Below are 17,061 nucleotides of genomic sequence, written 5' to 3'. Positions count from 1 at the left end.
TCAGCAACTAAAACAAGGGGTTAAAATTCTGCCAGGTTGTCTCCTTTAGGCTTTTCAATTCTGATTTTATGTCCACCAGTTCCAGATCAGCATAAACCAGCTTGGACCAGCATGGAAATTTATGTCTAGCTTACTCTTTTCAACAGGAACGACCGAAAATTTCACTACAGACCAGAGAATTGAGTGCACTTTGCTATTGCTCCTCCCCGTACACTCACACACACTAAATGACATCACCACACATCTGTTGTCCCAACAGGCATTCATCACATGGGTACCAAAAAGACAAGCCCTCTTTTTTTTTAGCCATACAATCTTTCCAGCTTTCCTTCTCTCTCCATCCCTCGCTTTCATTCTCTGCACTGACCTGTGGCTTATTTCTATCTCATCCTACATTCACAAGCACTTGCATTGTGGAATCGGGAAAGAACCTTCATTAGAAGTCAATTAGTCATTTAGGTGACCCTTCAGTCCACCCGTGTGATTACACACAGACCCCATCAACCAGGTCAGCACTAATAGAGTGAGGGGGGAAAAAGGCATAAAAGATTGAAGATTGGAAAATCCCAATGCTCAGCTGTCTTTCTCTAGATCTCTTGTTCTTTCAGAAGTATTTTGTTTATCTCACGTATTTCATTTTTTTTTTTTTTTAGCTGTTAATAATAATGACATCCAGTCCAAAAACATCCAAGTCAAACTTTTTTTGCCCTTTGACTCTTAAACCAAATGTCTCTGCAATAGTTTAGACATAACATTTAAATGCATCGCTACCACAAAATGATGTGCTACACATCACTAACAGTTTTTTAATAACACAATATTACAACATCCTTTGCAAAACTTAATCTCAAGCCATAATATGACAATAAATATGACAAGATCTTGCTACATTTGTAGACAATGAAAGCTGTTTGAACACCTCATGCGATGTGATTTTTACAAGCTATTCTAAAAAATGGCGGGCTTTGGGTCGGAGCCAGGCAGTCTTGATTCAGCTTTAATCGACAGTGTATAAGTTTATACTTCAGAGGGCGGGATACAAGATGGCGGGAGCAGTGAGGTGCAGTTCTCATTCTGGGCGGCAGCACAGTTCTTCATCTTTTGCGAAGAGCCAGTCGAGTAGAGCCCCCTTGTGGAGGTTCATAGAAACTGCTCTGACCGAGGATGTGGGGGGAGGTGGGTAGGTTACGCCTATGCTAAACCTAAAGTGGGGAGTTTTTACTGTGATGGGGGACAGACAGTGGATACCCTTACACCATTGATGGGTGGAAGCCTGGTCTGAAAACAGGCAGTTTAGGGGATTATTTTGTGGAGCTCTGCCTCCCTCTACTGGTATGTTTGAATATTGAACTCTCATTTAATCCTCAGATTGGATTTTTTAAATGTAACTTTTCCAAGCAAATTAATAAAATGTACTGTTTTTTTTAAGTTATAATATAATATAATATAGGGACAATTTGGGGATTATTCTAAAATATATAATTATAAAAATAAAGCAAATAATGAAAGGAACACAATATGCTGACAGTGAGTAAATATTAAACTACACTGTCACTACGCCAGCTGTTTCTGCATCTGTTTGTGGGTAGACGTACCAGCATCTGGTTTATGTTTTGAGTGAGAATAATAATAAAAAAAGAATAAATTCTGGAATAACTTATAGGAAATTGTGTGATTTACACAGACATTTATAAGCAACACATTAATGAAAATATGCAATTTTTTTCTCTTCTTTTGCTTGCATCTTTTTTCTTTCTTTTTTTTCTTTAAATATGGACTGTAATTGGGAAGACATGGCTCTAAAACATATCTCTGTACACGTGTTTACAATTTTCCTTTGTCAGCTCTGGGGATTTAGCCGAGCATCATAATCATGTGATCAAATTCAACTGCGATTTACCAACTTGTTGATCGCACGCACTTGGACTCAGAGATGTCACAGGGTGCAACAGAGAAAAAAACTATGCAGAAAGTAATTGCAGATGAAGAACTGAAACCCAACAGCCCTGAAGGGAGGTGGGGTGTATTGATGTCCACTTTCCATTCCTTGTACTACAGAACAAGAGTGCTAAACAAGCCTTTTCCGTCTCTCCAGGCATTTTTAAGGGGCTCCCAAGCAAACGGTCACTGACAAAATGCAATGAGACAAAGATATTCCCCCAAGACAAGGAAAATTGTCCTCTTTTCCCCTACAATCTTGATGAAGTAAATGAAAAGAAACAGATTCCATTGTGAAACCTTCCAAACTATGAGAGCACAGCTAAAGTGCAGTTTTGGCAAGAGAGTTCTGTGGTCAAAACGCTAACAAAAGCATCTGATGGGATTTTCTTCTTCCCATTTGGTTCCTCCCTTTGATTCTTTTTTAATTTATTTCTATTTTTCACCAGCCTAAGAGAATATCATCCAAAATTTTCGCTTGGCTGCAAATTTGTATAGGGATATGGCCCTTATTTACAAGTGGCCTGGAACACGGGTTTGAATAGAATATTTCAATTCTGTGCAAGATGTCAGCCATTCTTTTGACTAGTACATGGACATAACTGAAAATTGTCTCCAACATCAATTTTCTCAAATATAGCCACATTTGTTTTATCAAATTCTATGTCAGACTCAAAGGTTGCCTAAGCTGGAGGTCGTACCTAAAGAAACATGCATAACAAGGTCTTGCAAATCATCAAAAAAGTCAACTGCAAGCATATTGCACCCCGCAGCAATTAACAATTAATTTCAGGACTGAAATCCATAGCGACATACATGATACTGATAATAATATGAATGAAGAATAAACTATACAGCATTCTGAAAGTTGCCATCCCATTAGCGCAGGCTCCGCTGCAACCATCAAACACAAACAGAAGCAGAAAATCTGGCTGTGCACTTTGATCTCTGCACTAGCGAAAGAAACAGGCTCATAAACATGTCCACCCTTTGAAGCTTATGATACGGCATAGCAAATTCTCCACCTTCTATCCTGTTCAACCTTCCCTGCCTTAGAGCAAACAAGCTCTTGTTTGCAGAGAGCATCTTTACAAGAGATAGTAAATTTGTTTGCATTCCTTCATCAATCAGCTCCCATCACCCAACAGCGTGATGCATGTAACAGAATGCATGTGCTGTTTTTACATGCCTTCTCTGTGTATTTATTTATTTACTTTTTGCACAGGGCTGATTACATGTACATCTAAGCTCCTTATTATGTTGTCTGAGAGAACAACGCACCTTTACCAACTACCACTAGAGGGAGCAGGATTTCATTCTGAATGGTTTATGGAAGGGAATCGAAATCTTTTTGAATGGATAACCAAGTCTATTTTATTGTTGTTGTTGTTGTTTGCAAGATCTGAATGTTTGGTTCTATGTGAAAGAAAAGTTGTAGATGATACATCAATTAAAAGAAGGAATGGTATTAAGCAGAAGTGATTTTTGTAGTTATTAAATGGATAGCCCACCCAAAAATGAAAATTCTGTCATCACTTACCTTCATATCATTCCAAGCCTGTATGACATTCTTTGTTCTGTGAAACACAAAAGAAAACATTAAAAAAATTATATTTTTTCTTTTCTTTTTTTAGCCATACAGTTAATATCAGAAGGGTGACTTTCAAAATATATTCTTTTGCTGGTAGACATTCTTGGACCAACAACAAACCAACTACCAGCTGGTCAGGATGTTTTTTGTTTTTGTTTTTGTTTTGTTTTTGAAAAATGTTAGCTAGCTAGTCAACTTAATGACCATCTCATGAGCATCTTAGACCACCTAAAATCCATTCCATCTTAAAGGATTAGTTCACTTTGAAATGAAAATTACCCCAAGCTTTACTCATCCTCAAGCCATCCTAGGTGTATCTGACCTTCTTCTTTCTGATGAACACAATCGGAGTTATATTAATAAATATCCTGACGCGTCTACGCTTTATAATGGCAGTGAACGGACCAACGAGTATGAAGCTGAAGAAAGTGCATCCATCCAAAGTAAAACGTCCTCCACACGGCTCTGGGGGTTAATAAAGGCCTTCTGAAGCGAAACGATGCATTTGTGTAAGAAAAATATCCATATTTAACAAGTTAAAGTAAAATAACTAGCTTCCGCTAGACCGCCTTCCAAAGGCTATTCAACTTACGAAGAAAGTGTAATGCCTCTCGCAGTTCAAAACGCTTACGCTACGTCCTACGCCTTGCGTATTCAACTTATGAAAAAAGTGTAACTGACGCGACATCAGTTACACTTTCTCCGTAAATTGAATACGGAAGGCGGTCTGGCGGAAGTTAGATATTTTACATTATAACTTGTTAAATATGGATATTTTTCTTACACAAACGCATCGTTTCCCTTCAGAAGGCCTTCATGAACTAATCCTTTAAGCTGGCTTTTCCAAAAGAGGCTGTAAGTTGTCAGATCATTGCTTAGTTATATACAGTCTGCAAAATATTCAATGACTTTCGACATGGAGTCGACATGAATGTAATTTCTTGACAGTAAGCTTCGTCTCACGCAACAGAACTGTTTTGGCACTATTAGCAATGTCTTAAACACTTAATGTGACAGGTAAGTGTGTAATAAAGCGATAAATAATCACATAGGCTACTTATGTTTTGTCGATATACCGTCCAGTACGAATCCTAACGAAAAGCGAGCGACCTTATGTTGCTATGGTTACCGCCTCAGCCGAACGAATTCGTTACTTCAAACCCTTTGAAATATACTCACCCACGTAAAAAGAATAAATACTTTTGAATGTTGACTTCAGCTGAGAAGGCACAAATCTTAATTAGGATCAGACCTTCTCAAACTCCCTCATAATTCGCACCCATAGCTTCTTTGGGTGACTCATGCCTGCCATCTACAGCGATGAGAGAAGCTGCACGCATCATTTACTAAACGGAATTGTTGTCGGCCAAAGCAGAACACTTTATAAATCCTGAGTTTTCACTTTCTTATTAGTTTTAAACAAGGTCTCCCCAATAGACCATGTGAATATTATTAATAGCAATAAAAGAAACGACTTCAAACCAGATTCCTGCGCATTCCTAATCAATATCTTCGAAATTAAGCGCAATATACCACAAAAAGGCGGAGATGTCATTCAACCGTGCCCGTAAAGGTGGGCGGACTGGAGTGTCCCCCCCTCTGCCAATGGCAAAGCACCGACACAAGACCCGAAATCCCTAAAATCAGCCGTCAGCCCGCGGCGGGGAGCACACTCTGAATTAGCCCCTATCGCGCAGGAGATGACGGATCGTGTCTCCGCGCCCGCAGCTCACGCACGGATCGCGGCGCGCCGAGCAGCAGCGTAACGTCACGACAAAACTTCAGAAGTTCGCTTTCTCCACGCGCTCTCTTCAATGTCACCATGCGCAGCATCTCATCCTGCGGTGCATTGCTGTCAGTCTACTACCCCCAGATCTTCCTCATCCTCACCAGCGGCAGCTACCTGTAGGTTTGAACCACTGATTTTTTTTATTCTCACCTTTAAGATCTTGTGGCGATCTGGCAACACTGTCAGCAGCTGGGGACAATTAAAACGAAGTTAAAGAGCTCTATCGTTATTGCATTGCAAAATTAGATAGTCATCTGGATATGAATGCGTTTTAAGAGCGCAAACAAATCATGATTTTCGCATGTTGGAGGTGATATTATTTAGTGCACCTGCTGTGTTACACGAAGAGACTGAGCATGTGCATGTGTTTTAATTGCATCTGAGTCACTGATAGTTCAAAGGAAAGTGTGCTTGAAGTACAATGCTGCTGATTGGATCGTAAGGGTTATATTATTTATTTAAAAAGACAATGTGCCAGAAACCATTTACTGTAAAAATATAAGTCATTTAAATTAAAAATGCTACAGTAAAACCTGTTTATTGGTTAACTAGTTATCATGCATAGGGTGAAAAACTATAGGGAATGTAATTTTAATGCTTTCTTAACCAATTTACTAGGCTAATTTATATGTTTTTAAGTAAAAACATGGCTAAGCATATAATTTACAGTAAAAAAGTTAAGTACATTTATACAAATGTTATCTTCTTTTAAGCAGTTGTTTATTTTCTATCATCAGTTATGCACATTATGAATATTATTGCATTTATCATGTGTGTTACACTGATGGTGTTTTGTGTAACATTGTGCCCTGCCTATACATACTTGATGAACTTTTTTTAAATTAAATAAGAATAAAAGATTATAAATTGTTTATTTACAGCTATATACCAATCATACCACCCAGTTATAGGCTATACTAGTCATATCTCAGTATAAACCAGTTAATTCACTCAAAATTGATGAGATTACCTTTCATTCATTTGCTGTGAGAACATAAGGACAATGTTTTACTCATTACAACATCATGTTCTGATGTCAAATGCTTGTAATTGGAAAACCGCATTTGGGGAAAAAAGCAGAGGGTGAGATGTGCGTCTCGCTGGAAAAGACTGAACTTTTTATTTGCACTAAAGTTCAGCCTGTGGAGAAATTACTGAGCCACACATTTCAAACGTATGTGTGGATCATAAGTGGGCTTTAAATAGATTCTGGTCACTGTTTCAGAAGTGGTCATTATTTAAAGTTTTGAGTTACAATTCACATTTTGTTCTCGGATTCCCAGTTAAATTTCTTCTTTTCATTTGGTGGCCTATTGACTATTTAGAGCCTAAAATATTTTTTGTAGATTTTCCTCAGACCAGACCTATATGTAACTTAACTTAAAAAATAATAAATGTCACAAAGTGTAAAAAAAAAAAAAAAAAAAAAAAAAAATGCTTTTGATAAAAGAGATATGCTGCATGGCGTGCATGCCATTAAAAAGTTTCCCTGTATTCAGATGTTATTAAATAAACATTCTTGTTATGCGAACAAGAATGCTAAGCTGTTATTATGACTGATGAATGCACACTCTAGGTTTGGTAGCTCATCTCAAGCATGGCTTTCTTAGCTTAAATGTACTTATTCCAAATTTAAACCGGGACATTAGTTGGTCTGCTCTAAAATAGGACTTCATCTTGTCATCATTGGTTCTAGCATCTTCCATTGTGGCCGGAACAGTTTAAAATAGGTCAATATATGTCTGAATCGTGTTCATCTGTGTTAAATGTTAGTCAATTGACTAACATTGTGGTGAACATTGTTGAAGAACAGATGGCTTGATTTACAAGTGAAATCCAAGTTATGTGTGTAGTTTCACTTTAATTGGGCTGTATATGCTGTGATTGCATTGTTGTATATGGTCTTTGTCTGTAGAGTATAGTGTATGCTTGGGCCGTTAACCTTTTTAGACAGTATTTTGGACCCCCATCTCATTTAAATCAAGTTCAGTTCCACACTTGCTCATAAAAGCTTTGATTTATGAACTTTGAATTGTTTGTTGTTCTGTTTTAAATGAGATGCCCTTAAATTCTTTCATTATAGTAAAGGCAATCTTTCAAATGTTTCCTGTGGCATATTGAAAAATATGGAAACGTCTGTAAGGAAATTGTCTGGCAAAGTGCATTTAAATCATGAGAAGGGTTTGGGTATTTGAAGAGTCTTTACAAACCTACAAATACATCTTCTAAAACACTAAGCAATCTTAAATAGTTTTGTGCTGTCCACTTACCAAGAAAATTACATGCTGAATGGATAGTTCACTCAAAAATGAAAAATTTGTCATCATTAACTCACCCTCATGTCGTTCTCTCTTCTCTAAAAAATTAAAGATATTTTAAAGATTGTTTTCGTTCATGCAATGAAAGTCAACAGGGTTTAAAACAGCATTGGAACCCATTGATTTAATTGCATGGACAAAAAACAAAATGATATATTTTCCGAAATATCTTCTTTTGTGTTCCACAGAAGAAAGTCATACAGGTTTGGAATGACATAAAGCAGGTAAATGATGACAGAACTTTCATTTTTGGGTGAACTGTCCATTTCTTGAATACCTGGTCTACATCAGCTGCTGACATCAATGTGTCTGGTCTCCTCCAAAAGGGCTTTGTCTTCAGTTGTGGCTTTGGGCGCGAACATCATCTGCAACAAGATTCCCGGCCTGGCCCCCCGACAGCGTGCCATCTGCCAGAGCCGCCCAGATGCCATCATCGTCATTGGAGAGGGCGCTCAGCTGGGCATCAACGAGTGCCAGTATCAGTTTCGCTACGGACGGTGGAACTGCTCTGCCCTTGGCGAGAGGACCGTCTTTGGGCAAGAGCTGAGAGTAGGTCAGTAGGTGCAGCCCCGTGAGCTGTGCTTTGGTGCTATGCTTGTGTGTGCCTATTGCTTTGGCTCTGACTTGTTTCCAAGAGAGTGTCCCTGCGAATCAAGTGAGACAAAAAGAGGTTAAAGTGGATGCATTCTGTCCGCAATTACTTTAAAAAAAAACTCTTTCAACAAAACATTTGCACAGTTACACACACACACACACACACACACACACACACACACAAACAGCACCAGTGACTTTGTGAGAACCTCAACCAGGAGAACACACAGTAATATGTTTTTTTAATATTGCACTCCCATATAAATTGCCTATCAATCAAAAATGTTTTGTTACGGTCAGGGTGCGGTGCGGGGCTGTGTTTAATCCAATGGTCCTGGTAACAATCACTCTTTTGGGGGTTGGTTGGCTCCACACAGCATAATCTTATTTCTTTTGTTGAAGGAAATGCATGTTTCTTGGTTGTGGTGAGCTCTACGCTGTGCATTTGTGGGTCCTAATGTGTATGAAGCTTTTTTATGTTCTTTTGTGCAAATTGCTTTTGTGAGACCTAAAGAAAAGTCATTGTATTTGATATTTGTAGCAGGAAAGTTGAGTTTAAAAGAGTTTTTCATAAGCAGTATGGAGGCCTGTATGGAATCTGCAGACTGTTTACACATTTTCTGCACTGATTTCGATTGAAAAATTGATTTAAACATGGTAAAATGGCATTTACCGGCAGCTCAAAGCATAACCGAATTAACCAAAAATATTTAACGTTTAGGAAGCAGGGTGCATTGTAACTACAGGAGAAAATATCTTCCAAAATTCTTTTCCATTGAATTTCGTATTTCTCAAAATTTAATGTTCAAATAGGCATTTTAGCATAAACTGTTGGTTATTTAATAGCCATTGTGGACTTCACTGAAATGCCACTGAGTTTTCCCACAAAATCCATTAGAATAATGGTAGTTAAAATTCATCTGAAGGTCCAGGCATGCATTACTTGTCAAATCATCCAAAGTCTTTGTAGCTTTCAGATTCAGGCTCTTGGCTGGATAAAGGAAAATCCTGTGCTCAGTCAAACCTGATGATCAGTTATAGGACGTCAGCTTTAGCTATGAGAAGAACCACAACGCTAATGGTCTCTTTCCATTTTGTAGGATGAAGAGGGTAATCACTGTTTCTTTTACAAGATTCAATGCCAGCATATATTGAAGAGGGATATTATCCTTAAAAAAAGAACAACAGCAATTTCATATTTATTTCTTGCTCATATTGTAAATGTAAATTGGTAAACACTAAAATATTGCGGTATTATTGGCAGACTTGATGATTAGTCTTCATCTGAAGTCTGGCAATGAGGTCTGACTGTAATGACCATACTTCAGCTCTTCGCAATATGGCGCCCATGTACAATGCAAATGGAATGAACAACATTTTTTGGGGGGGGGGGGGGGGGGGGGGGGGAGACACTAAATAAATAAATAAATAAATAAATAAATGGACACCCAATGACCAATGACCAAAAGAGCGAGAGGGAGAGAGAAATAGGGTAGGAGATTTTTTTAATTAATGATTTTTTTGTTTTGTTTTGATGTTTCAGAAGAATAAAATGGAAAGTCTGCATATAGTAGATTTTAAATTACATTTGCAAATGTTGCATAAAGGCATTGTTAACCTCAAATGTAAAGAAATATAAATGTAAATAATTTAGCAGCTATGTACAATGCAAAGGGAATGATAAATATTGCAGCCGTTTTGTTACACTGAAACATGAGCAACTCATGTGTTTTAAGAAAGGTTTAATACGAATGCAAAGATCAACGTGAAGCCATAAGCTACAGACCTAAATAGTTCAGAAAAATCAATTTGAACAATGCATCCTCAATCCTTCCATATTGGATAAACCAATTAAACATTTTGTTTGTAATTAAAACTCTTAGATTCTGTCATTTATTAATGCAAAAATAGTCTCCATACAAACAGACAACAGTATAGAGATCTTTGTGGCGGTCAGTCCATTCCTACTAACCTCAGTGGTCTTTCATAACGGCTGACCAGCAGGGGTCAGTTTAGTCTCCTTACATCATTCTTGAGATCAGGAGCTCTCAATCCTGTTCCTTGAGATGAACCTCCCTGCAGAGTTTAGCTTCATCACTGATCAAACAAACATGAGCCAGTTAATCATTTCTTAAGGTTAAAAATTACAGTCAGGCGTGTTATGGCTGCTTCGCACTGGAGGTTAAACCCCGCTGGTAGATGCAGTAGCTACGCTGTTGAGAAGAAATCAAAAAAGATGCACTCAAACAATAAGAAACTCACTAGCATGAACTTTGGGATGTCAGTGGTGTCAAATCATCTCAGAGGTTCTACTCTTTTCTTCCTAGGTAGCAAGGAGGCTGCATTTACCTACGCCATCACAGCAGCAGGTGTTGCCCACGCTGTGACAGCAGCCTGTAGCCAGGGCAACCTGAGCCACTGCGGCTGTGATAGAGAAAAGCAGGGCTATCATGACCAGGAGGAGGGCTGGAAATGGGGCGGCTGTTCAGCAGACGTCAAATATGGGGTGGAGTTCTCAAGACGCTTTGTGGATGCCAGAGAGGTTAAAAAAAATGCAAGGAGACTAATGAACCTGCACAATAATGAAGCAGGACGAAAGGTATGAAAGAAAACAAGCTGTATAAACTAGTATTAATAAAAGTTACATAAAAGTATGCAAAGTATACAGGGGTTGGACAATGAAACTGAAACACTGGCCAATATATTATTGGACATTTCACGCCTACATATGCGCGGCCTGATGGCCAATCTTCACTGGTTTTACATTCCATCAGTAAGAGTAGAGTGTGAAGGTTGAATTAGCAGAGCAATAGCACCGCTGTACATAAAATACTGCAATCCACACAACATAATGGGAGACATATTAGAGTTCAAAAGTGGAAAAATTGTTGGTGCGCATCTCACTGGCTAATCTGTGACCAGGACAGCAAGTCTTTGTGGTGTATCGAGAGCTATGGTATCCAGGGTAATGTCGGCTTACCACCACGAAGGACGAACCACATCCAACAGGAGTAACTGAGGAAGCTGTCTGAAAGGGATGTCCTAACCCGGATTGTATCCAAAAACCACAAAACCACAGTTGCCCAGCTCAATGCAGAATTAAATACGCACATCGACTCCTGTTTCCACCAAAACTGTTCATTGGGAGCTCCACAGAGTCAATATTCATGGTCGGGCTGCTATAGCCAAACTTTTGGTCACTCGTGCCAATGCCAAATATTGGTTTCATTGATGCCAACAGTGCAAATCTTGGACTGTGGACAAAGTGAAACATATATTGTTCTCTGATGAGTCCACCATCACTGTCTTTCCCACATTTACAGTGTTGGAGAAGCCCCAAAGAGGCTTAACACCCGGACTGTTGCAGCCCAGAGTGAAGTACGGCAGAGGATCAGTGATGGTTTGGGCTGAAATATCATGGCATTCTCTACTGTGCATGATGGGCTTGTCACGGCCAAGGACTACCGAACCATTCTGGGGACTATGTCCACCTAATGGTTCAAACATTGTACCCTGAAGGTGGGGCCATCTATAAGCATGATAATGGACCAATACACACAGCAGCAAGACTTGTGACAGAATGGTTTGATGAACATGAAAGTGAAGTTGAACATCTCCCATGGCCTGCACAGTCACCAGATCTAAATATTTTTGAGCCACTATTTTGGAGGAGCAAGTCAGTGACCTGGCCACTGTTCTGGAAGAGGAATGGCTCAAAATCCCCTTGGCAACTGTGAAGGATTTGTATCGGTCATTCCCAAAACGAACTGATGCTTTATTGGCCGCAAAAGGAGGCCCTACACCATACTAATAAATTATTGTGGTCTAAAACCAGGTGTCTCAGTTTCATTATCCAACTCCTGTATATTAAATTAAAGAATTGTCATGTTTTCATGTGATTTAGTTAATATAAACCATGAATAGTGATACACTGCTTTTAGACAGAGAGATTAAAGAGTTAGTGGGGAAAAAAAATAGGAACATTACTACTGAATCTCAAATCCCTCTCACTGAAGGGGAAGATTAAGATTGAACTAAACGGGTAAACGTCAACTATCACGTACGTCTGTCTGTTGAACATATCAGTAACACATCAAACAGCCAAATACTTCTGCTTTTAACTCAAATGTAACCATATACATAAATGGGGACTTGAGAATTATGGACATTTCTCTCATTCTTTGATGTGGCCCTTCGGAAGGTAGAGAAAATTACAGGGTATGATTTGGCTAAAACATATTTTTTCCTCTCAGTTTTGACAGATATCTGGCATCGCACATTGAGACATTGCTCAGGATGTATTGAATAATGGGTTTTGGTTCAAATTGCTGAAAACAGTCAAAATAAAATGTCAAGAATTTCCCTTACCCATCAGCTGCACAAATTCACTCGTACCACAGATTCAGAGGCCTCTGATGAAGTCATGCCCATTTGTAAAAGACTATGTGAGTTTAACCAGGAAATAAAAAGCAGATAAACCACATTTAAAAACAAAACAAAAAACGCACACAATAATATATATAAAATTAATAAAATAACATAAAAGACAAACAAAAGTTTGTGCTTTATATGCCATTTGGTAACACTGTTTGTTTTGTCCATTACTGCTGCAGGTTCTAGAGGAAAGGATGAAGCTTGAATGTAAGTGCCATGGCGTCTCCGGCTCATGCACCACAAAAACCTGCTGGACGACTTTGCCGAAATTTAGAGAGATCGGCTACTTACTTAAGGAGCGTTATACCACTGCGGTTGAGGTGGAGGCTGTGAGAGCCACGCGTTTTCGCCAACCCTCCTTCTTGCGCCTCAAGCAGTCCCGTGGGTACATAAAGCCCACCGACACAGACTTGGTTTACTTAGAGCGTTCACCCAACTATTGCGAGGAAGACGCTGCAACGGGGAGCGCGGGAACGAGAGGGCGCCTGTGTAACCACACGTCTCCTCACACGGACGGCTGCAACCTGATGTGCTGCGGCCGAGGCCACAACACCCACCAGTACACGCGCGTATGGCAGTGCAACTGCAAGTTCCAATGGTGCTGCTTCGTTAAGTGCAACACCTGCAGTGAAAAGACAGAGGTGTTCACCTGTAAATGAGCGAGTGGAAGAGTTGAAAAGACAAGGAAGAAAGGCAAGAAGCCAATGGAGAGAAACAGGAAGTGTTTGAAAGAGAAATGGAAGTGTCGAACATATACACGGCTTCGTTTTGCACATCAGGCAGTCTTTATGCAAGAAAGGTCATTGCCGAGGGAGATGGGGATGAATAATGAAGATGCTGGAACTTTAGAGGAAATTGCACTGAACTCAGACTGACTGTTTTGTGATTTCATGCAAACATGTGGACGCTACATATGCAGTGCAAGGCTTTAGTTCTCAGATGCTCACAGACTTGAGGAAGGTCACCTGAGGTCTAAAACATAGACTCAAAACTCTTATCGGACAGTCTAAACTGCCCACAAAAGTGACTTCTCTATTTTTTTTTTTCAAATTAAAGAAAGCTTATTACAAAGACAACTTGTAAAAGATGTAAAATGTCCCACCAGTTGAGCCCCTATGGGAGTTCAAGAGGAAAGATGTGCTGCAACTCTGGAAACGCTGGAAAGCTTTAAACGTTCGGTCACACTGTATCTGTTTGAACACTGAAAAAAAAATACCTTTTTTCCTTCTCTTTGGAGAAAAAAAAAGACTGCAAATGTTTATACTGTAGTTGTCTCATAATGGTATACAGAGGTGTAAACTTCTAATATCATTGCTACTGATCTGTTGCTTCTAAAATACAACCCGAAACAATACAGGACATTGTGTATGTAAAAAGAGCTTCTTTACTCCTGAATTACTATTGCAGTTGATCGATAGGAAAGTGGTCAGCTCATTTCTACACTTGGGAATCATCATCATTTTGGTGAATACGTTGCCATTTGCTTCACTGGTGGTTGTGATGCATACTGTTGGCTTTTTTTGAAAACTTTTTTTTTTATGAAGAGAGAAGCTTCCTTAGTCGTATCAAGACTTGGCCATGTATGCTGCATTGTCTAACCATGTGTGGGAACGTAAGAGAGAGAGCTTTCAGATACTTCATAGAACTGCAATAGGACCCACCACCATTTGAGTGACCGACCATTCCCACGAATGCCAGAGACATGGGATTCCACATCACTGGTCCGTCTAGTTATATTCTGAAAATGGTTAAAAGGTCACTGGAAATATTTTGAGTAGCAACATTTTTTTAATCTAAATTGTTTATACAAGTTATATGGCTGGCAAATTTGTTAAAATATATTTTTTTATGTAGAGAATATGGCACTTTATGTCAGGTATATTCAGAGTAATTATTAATACTATTTTCCTTGTCATATTTTTATTGTTTAATTGCAGATCTACATTTTTTGTCCTGATATAATGATGTAAACTGTTTTTTTATTATTATTATTTTTCCTGAGTTCCCCATAATTTCCTTTTCAAGTTTGATATGAAACCATCTCATCTTTTTGTAGCCTGGTTGTATTTATACTTTTTTTTTTTTTTTTGAAGAGATGTACAGTAAAATCACTAGATAAATAAATGAATCAAACAGTTTGGATCAAATACATTCAGCTGTGTTCATCTTATTACTAGGCAAAATGTTGTTGCTAAACACACGTCAACATCTTGCTCAATCGACTCACTAGACCCTGCGTAAAGTTTCTTCCCAGATGCACGGAGCGAGGCGTGGGTGTAGATACTGCGAAACGCTGATCTCGGAGTGACGCAGATCTGCTCCCGCCTGGGTTTGAATAGGCATCCGACCTGGCTCATTCATTCACCCGCCGTATGCTCTCTGCCCCTCTGGTCTTTTTCCTGTGTGTGAAAAGCATTGCAGGCAGCCACCGGAGCAGAAGTAAATAGGACCTGTTTTGTTAGCTGTCTGAACTGCTGGGTACCGGAACCGCGTAAGCTCCCAACACTATACCCCGGATTGAGAGAAAAGTCAACCCGATTGTTTCGCACAAACATTTTGTCATTAAAAAATATGAGGCAGAAAAAACAGGGTGTTGTGGGGAAAGTAGAGGCCTCCATTGAGGGGTATTAAAGCTACGGGGGTGTGTGTGTGTGGACCACTCAGCTCATTCCAGGACAGGATGGGGCGAGATGTGATTCTGCAAGCTAATACTTCTGGTCTGATTCACTTGGGACAAACTAAGTGCAGAACTAGATGGCTACAAGGGCAAAAAAAAAAAAGTGGTGTGGGATACACCAAGAGAGAAATAACTGATGACTGGTATCTGGTCGGTTTGGGATAGGTTGCTAATGTCCTGTGTAGATTATGCTGGACAGTAAACATACATTACAATCAATAAGAATCTAGAGTGAAATCCCTGTTCCTAAAATATAAAAGCAGCTATTTTCCTGTGTAAAGACCCATTTATACTGGGTCTTTATATATAAGTATGAAGAGGATGCATTACAATAGTAGCCCTATATATACACTCACCAGCCACTTTATTAGGTACACCTTGCTAGCACCTTTTGCCTTCAAAACTGCCTTAATTCTTTGTGGCATTGATTCAACAAGGTTCTGGAAACATTCCACAGAGATACTGACATCACGCATTTGCTGCAGATTTGTTGGCTGCACCTCCATGATGCGAATCTCTCGTTCCACCACATCCTAAAAGTGCTCTGTTGGATTGAGATCTGATGACTGTGGAGGCCATTTGAGTATAGTCAACTCATTGTCATGTTCAAGAAACCAGTTTGAGATGATTTGAGCTTTGTGACATGGTGCATTATCCTGCTGGAAGTAGCCATCAGAAGATGGGGACGCTGTGGTCATAAAGGGATGGAGGACATGGTCAGCAACAATTCTTAGGTAGGCTGTGGTGTATAAACGATGCTCAATTGGTACTAAGGGGCCTAAAGTGTGCCAAGAAAATCTCCCCCACACCATTACACCACCAACACCAGCCTGAACCGTTGATACAAGGCAGGATGGATCCATGCTTTCATGTTGTTTACGCCAAATTCTGATCCTATCATCTGAACAACCAGGCAGAAATTGAGACTCATCAGACCAGGCAATGTTTTTCCAGTCTTCCAATTTTGGTAAGCCCGTTCGAATTGCATCCTCAGTTTCCTGTTCTTAGCTGACAGGAGAGACACCCAGTGTGGTCTTCTGCTGCTGTAGCCCATCTGCTTCAAGGTTCGATGTGTTGTGCGTTCAGAGATGCTCTTCTGCAACGAGTGGTTATTTGGGTGACTGTTGCCTTTCTATCAGCTTGAACCAGTCTGGTCATTCTCCATCAACAAGGCATTTTCACCCAGAGAATTGTCGGATATTTTCTATCTATATTTTCTATTTTTTGGACTATTCTCTGTAAACCCTAGAGATGGTTGTGTGTGAAAATCCCAGTAGATCAGCAGTCTCTGAAACACTCAGACCAGCCCGTCTGGGACCAACAACCATGCCATGTTCAAAGTCACTTAAATCACCTTTCTCCCATTCTAATGCTCAGTTTGAACTTCAGCAGATCATCCTGACCATGTCTACATGCCCAAATGTACTGAGTTGCTGCCATGTGATTGGCTGTTTAGATATTTGCGTTAACGAGCAGTTGAAAATGTACCTAATAAAGTGGCTGGTGAGTGTATATATATATATATATATACATATATATATATATATATATATATATTGTTTTTAACAAGAATCATATGACACTTAAGACTAGAGTAATGGCTGCTGAAAATTTAGCTTTGCCATCACAGGAATAAATTATCTGTTTAAATAGAAAACAGTTATTTTTAATTGCATTTGAAATATTATTTTAAATTATATTATATTTTGCAACATAACTG

The 17,061-nt window shown here is 39.3% G+C and overlaps 1 protein-coding gene across 1 annotated transcript; it reads left to right on the top strand.

Moving 5' to 3' along the window:
* Positions 1-4,973: 4,973 nt before the first annotated feature.
* On the top strand, positions 4,974-16,829 carry wnt7ba (wingless-type MMTV integration site family, member 7Ba). The gene is made up of 4 exons (XM_051892324.1): positions 4,974-5,434; positions 7,963-8,189; positions 10,558-10,829; positions 12,844-16,829. Exons 1-4 carry the CDS (start codon positions 5,352-5,354, stop codon positions 13,321-13,323), a joined length of 1,062 nt encoding a protein of 353 aa, XP_051748284.1. The 5' UTR covers positions 4,974-5,351; the 3' UTR covers positions 13,324-16,829.
* The last annotated feature ends 232 nt before the right edge of the window (positions 16,830-17,061 follow it).

Source organism: Ctenopharyngodon idella, chromosome 4, assembly GCF_019924925.1.
Source record: "Ctenopharyngodon idella isolate HZGC_01 chromosome 4, HZGC01, whole genome shotgun sequence".
Taxonomy (NCBI): Eukaryota; Metazoa; Chordata; class Actinopteri; order Cypriniformes; family Xenocyprididae; genus Ctenopharyngodon; species Ctenopharyngodon idella.
The sequence above is the reverse complement of the archived record's forward strand: the minus strand, read 5'-3'. Positions and strand labels throughout refer to the sequence as shown.

Excerpts from the sequence above, each read along its gene's own strand:
- wnt7ba (XM_051892324.1), top strand. The coding sequence starts at position 5,352 with ATGCGCAGCATCTCATCCTGCGGTGCATTGCTGTCAGTCTACTACCCC. Across the intron at positions 5,435-7,962 it reads CTCACCAGCGGCAGCTACCT|GGCTTTGTCTTCAGTTGTGG; the intron begins GTAGGTTTGAAC and ends CTCCTCCAAAAG. Across the intron at positions 8,190-10,557 it reads TGGGCAAGAGCTGAGAGTAG|GTAGCAAGGAGGCTGCATTT; the intron begins GTCAGTAGGTGC and ends TTTTCTTCCTAG.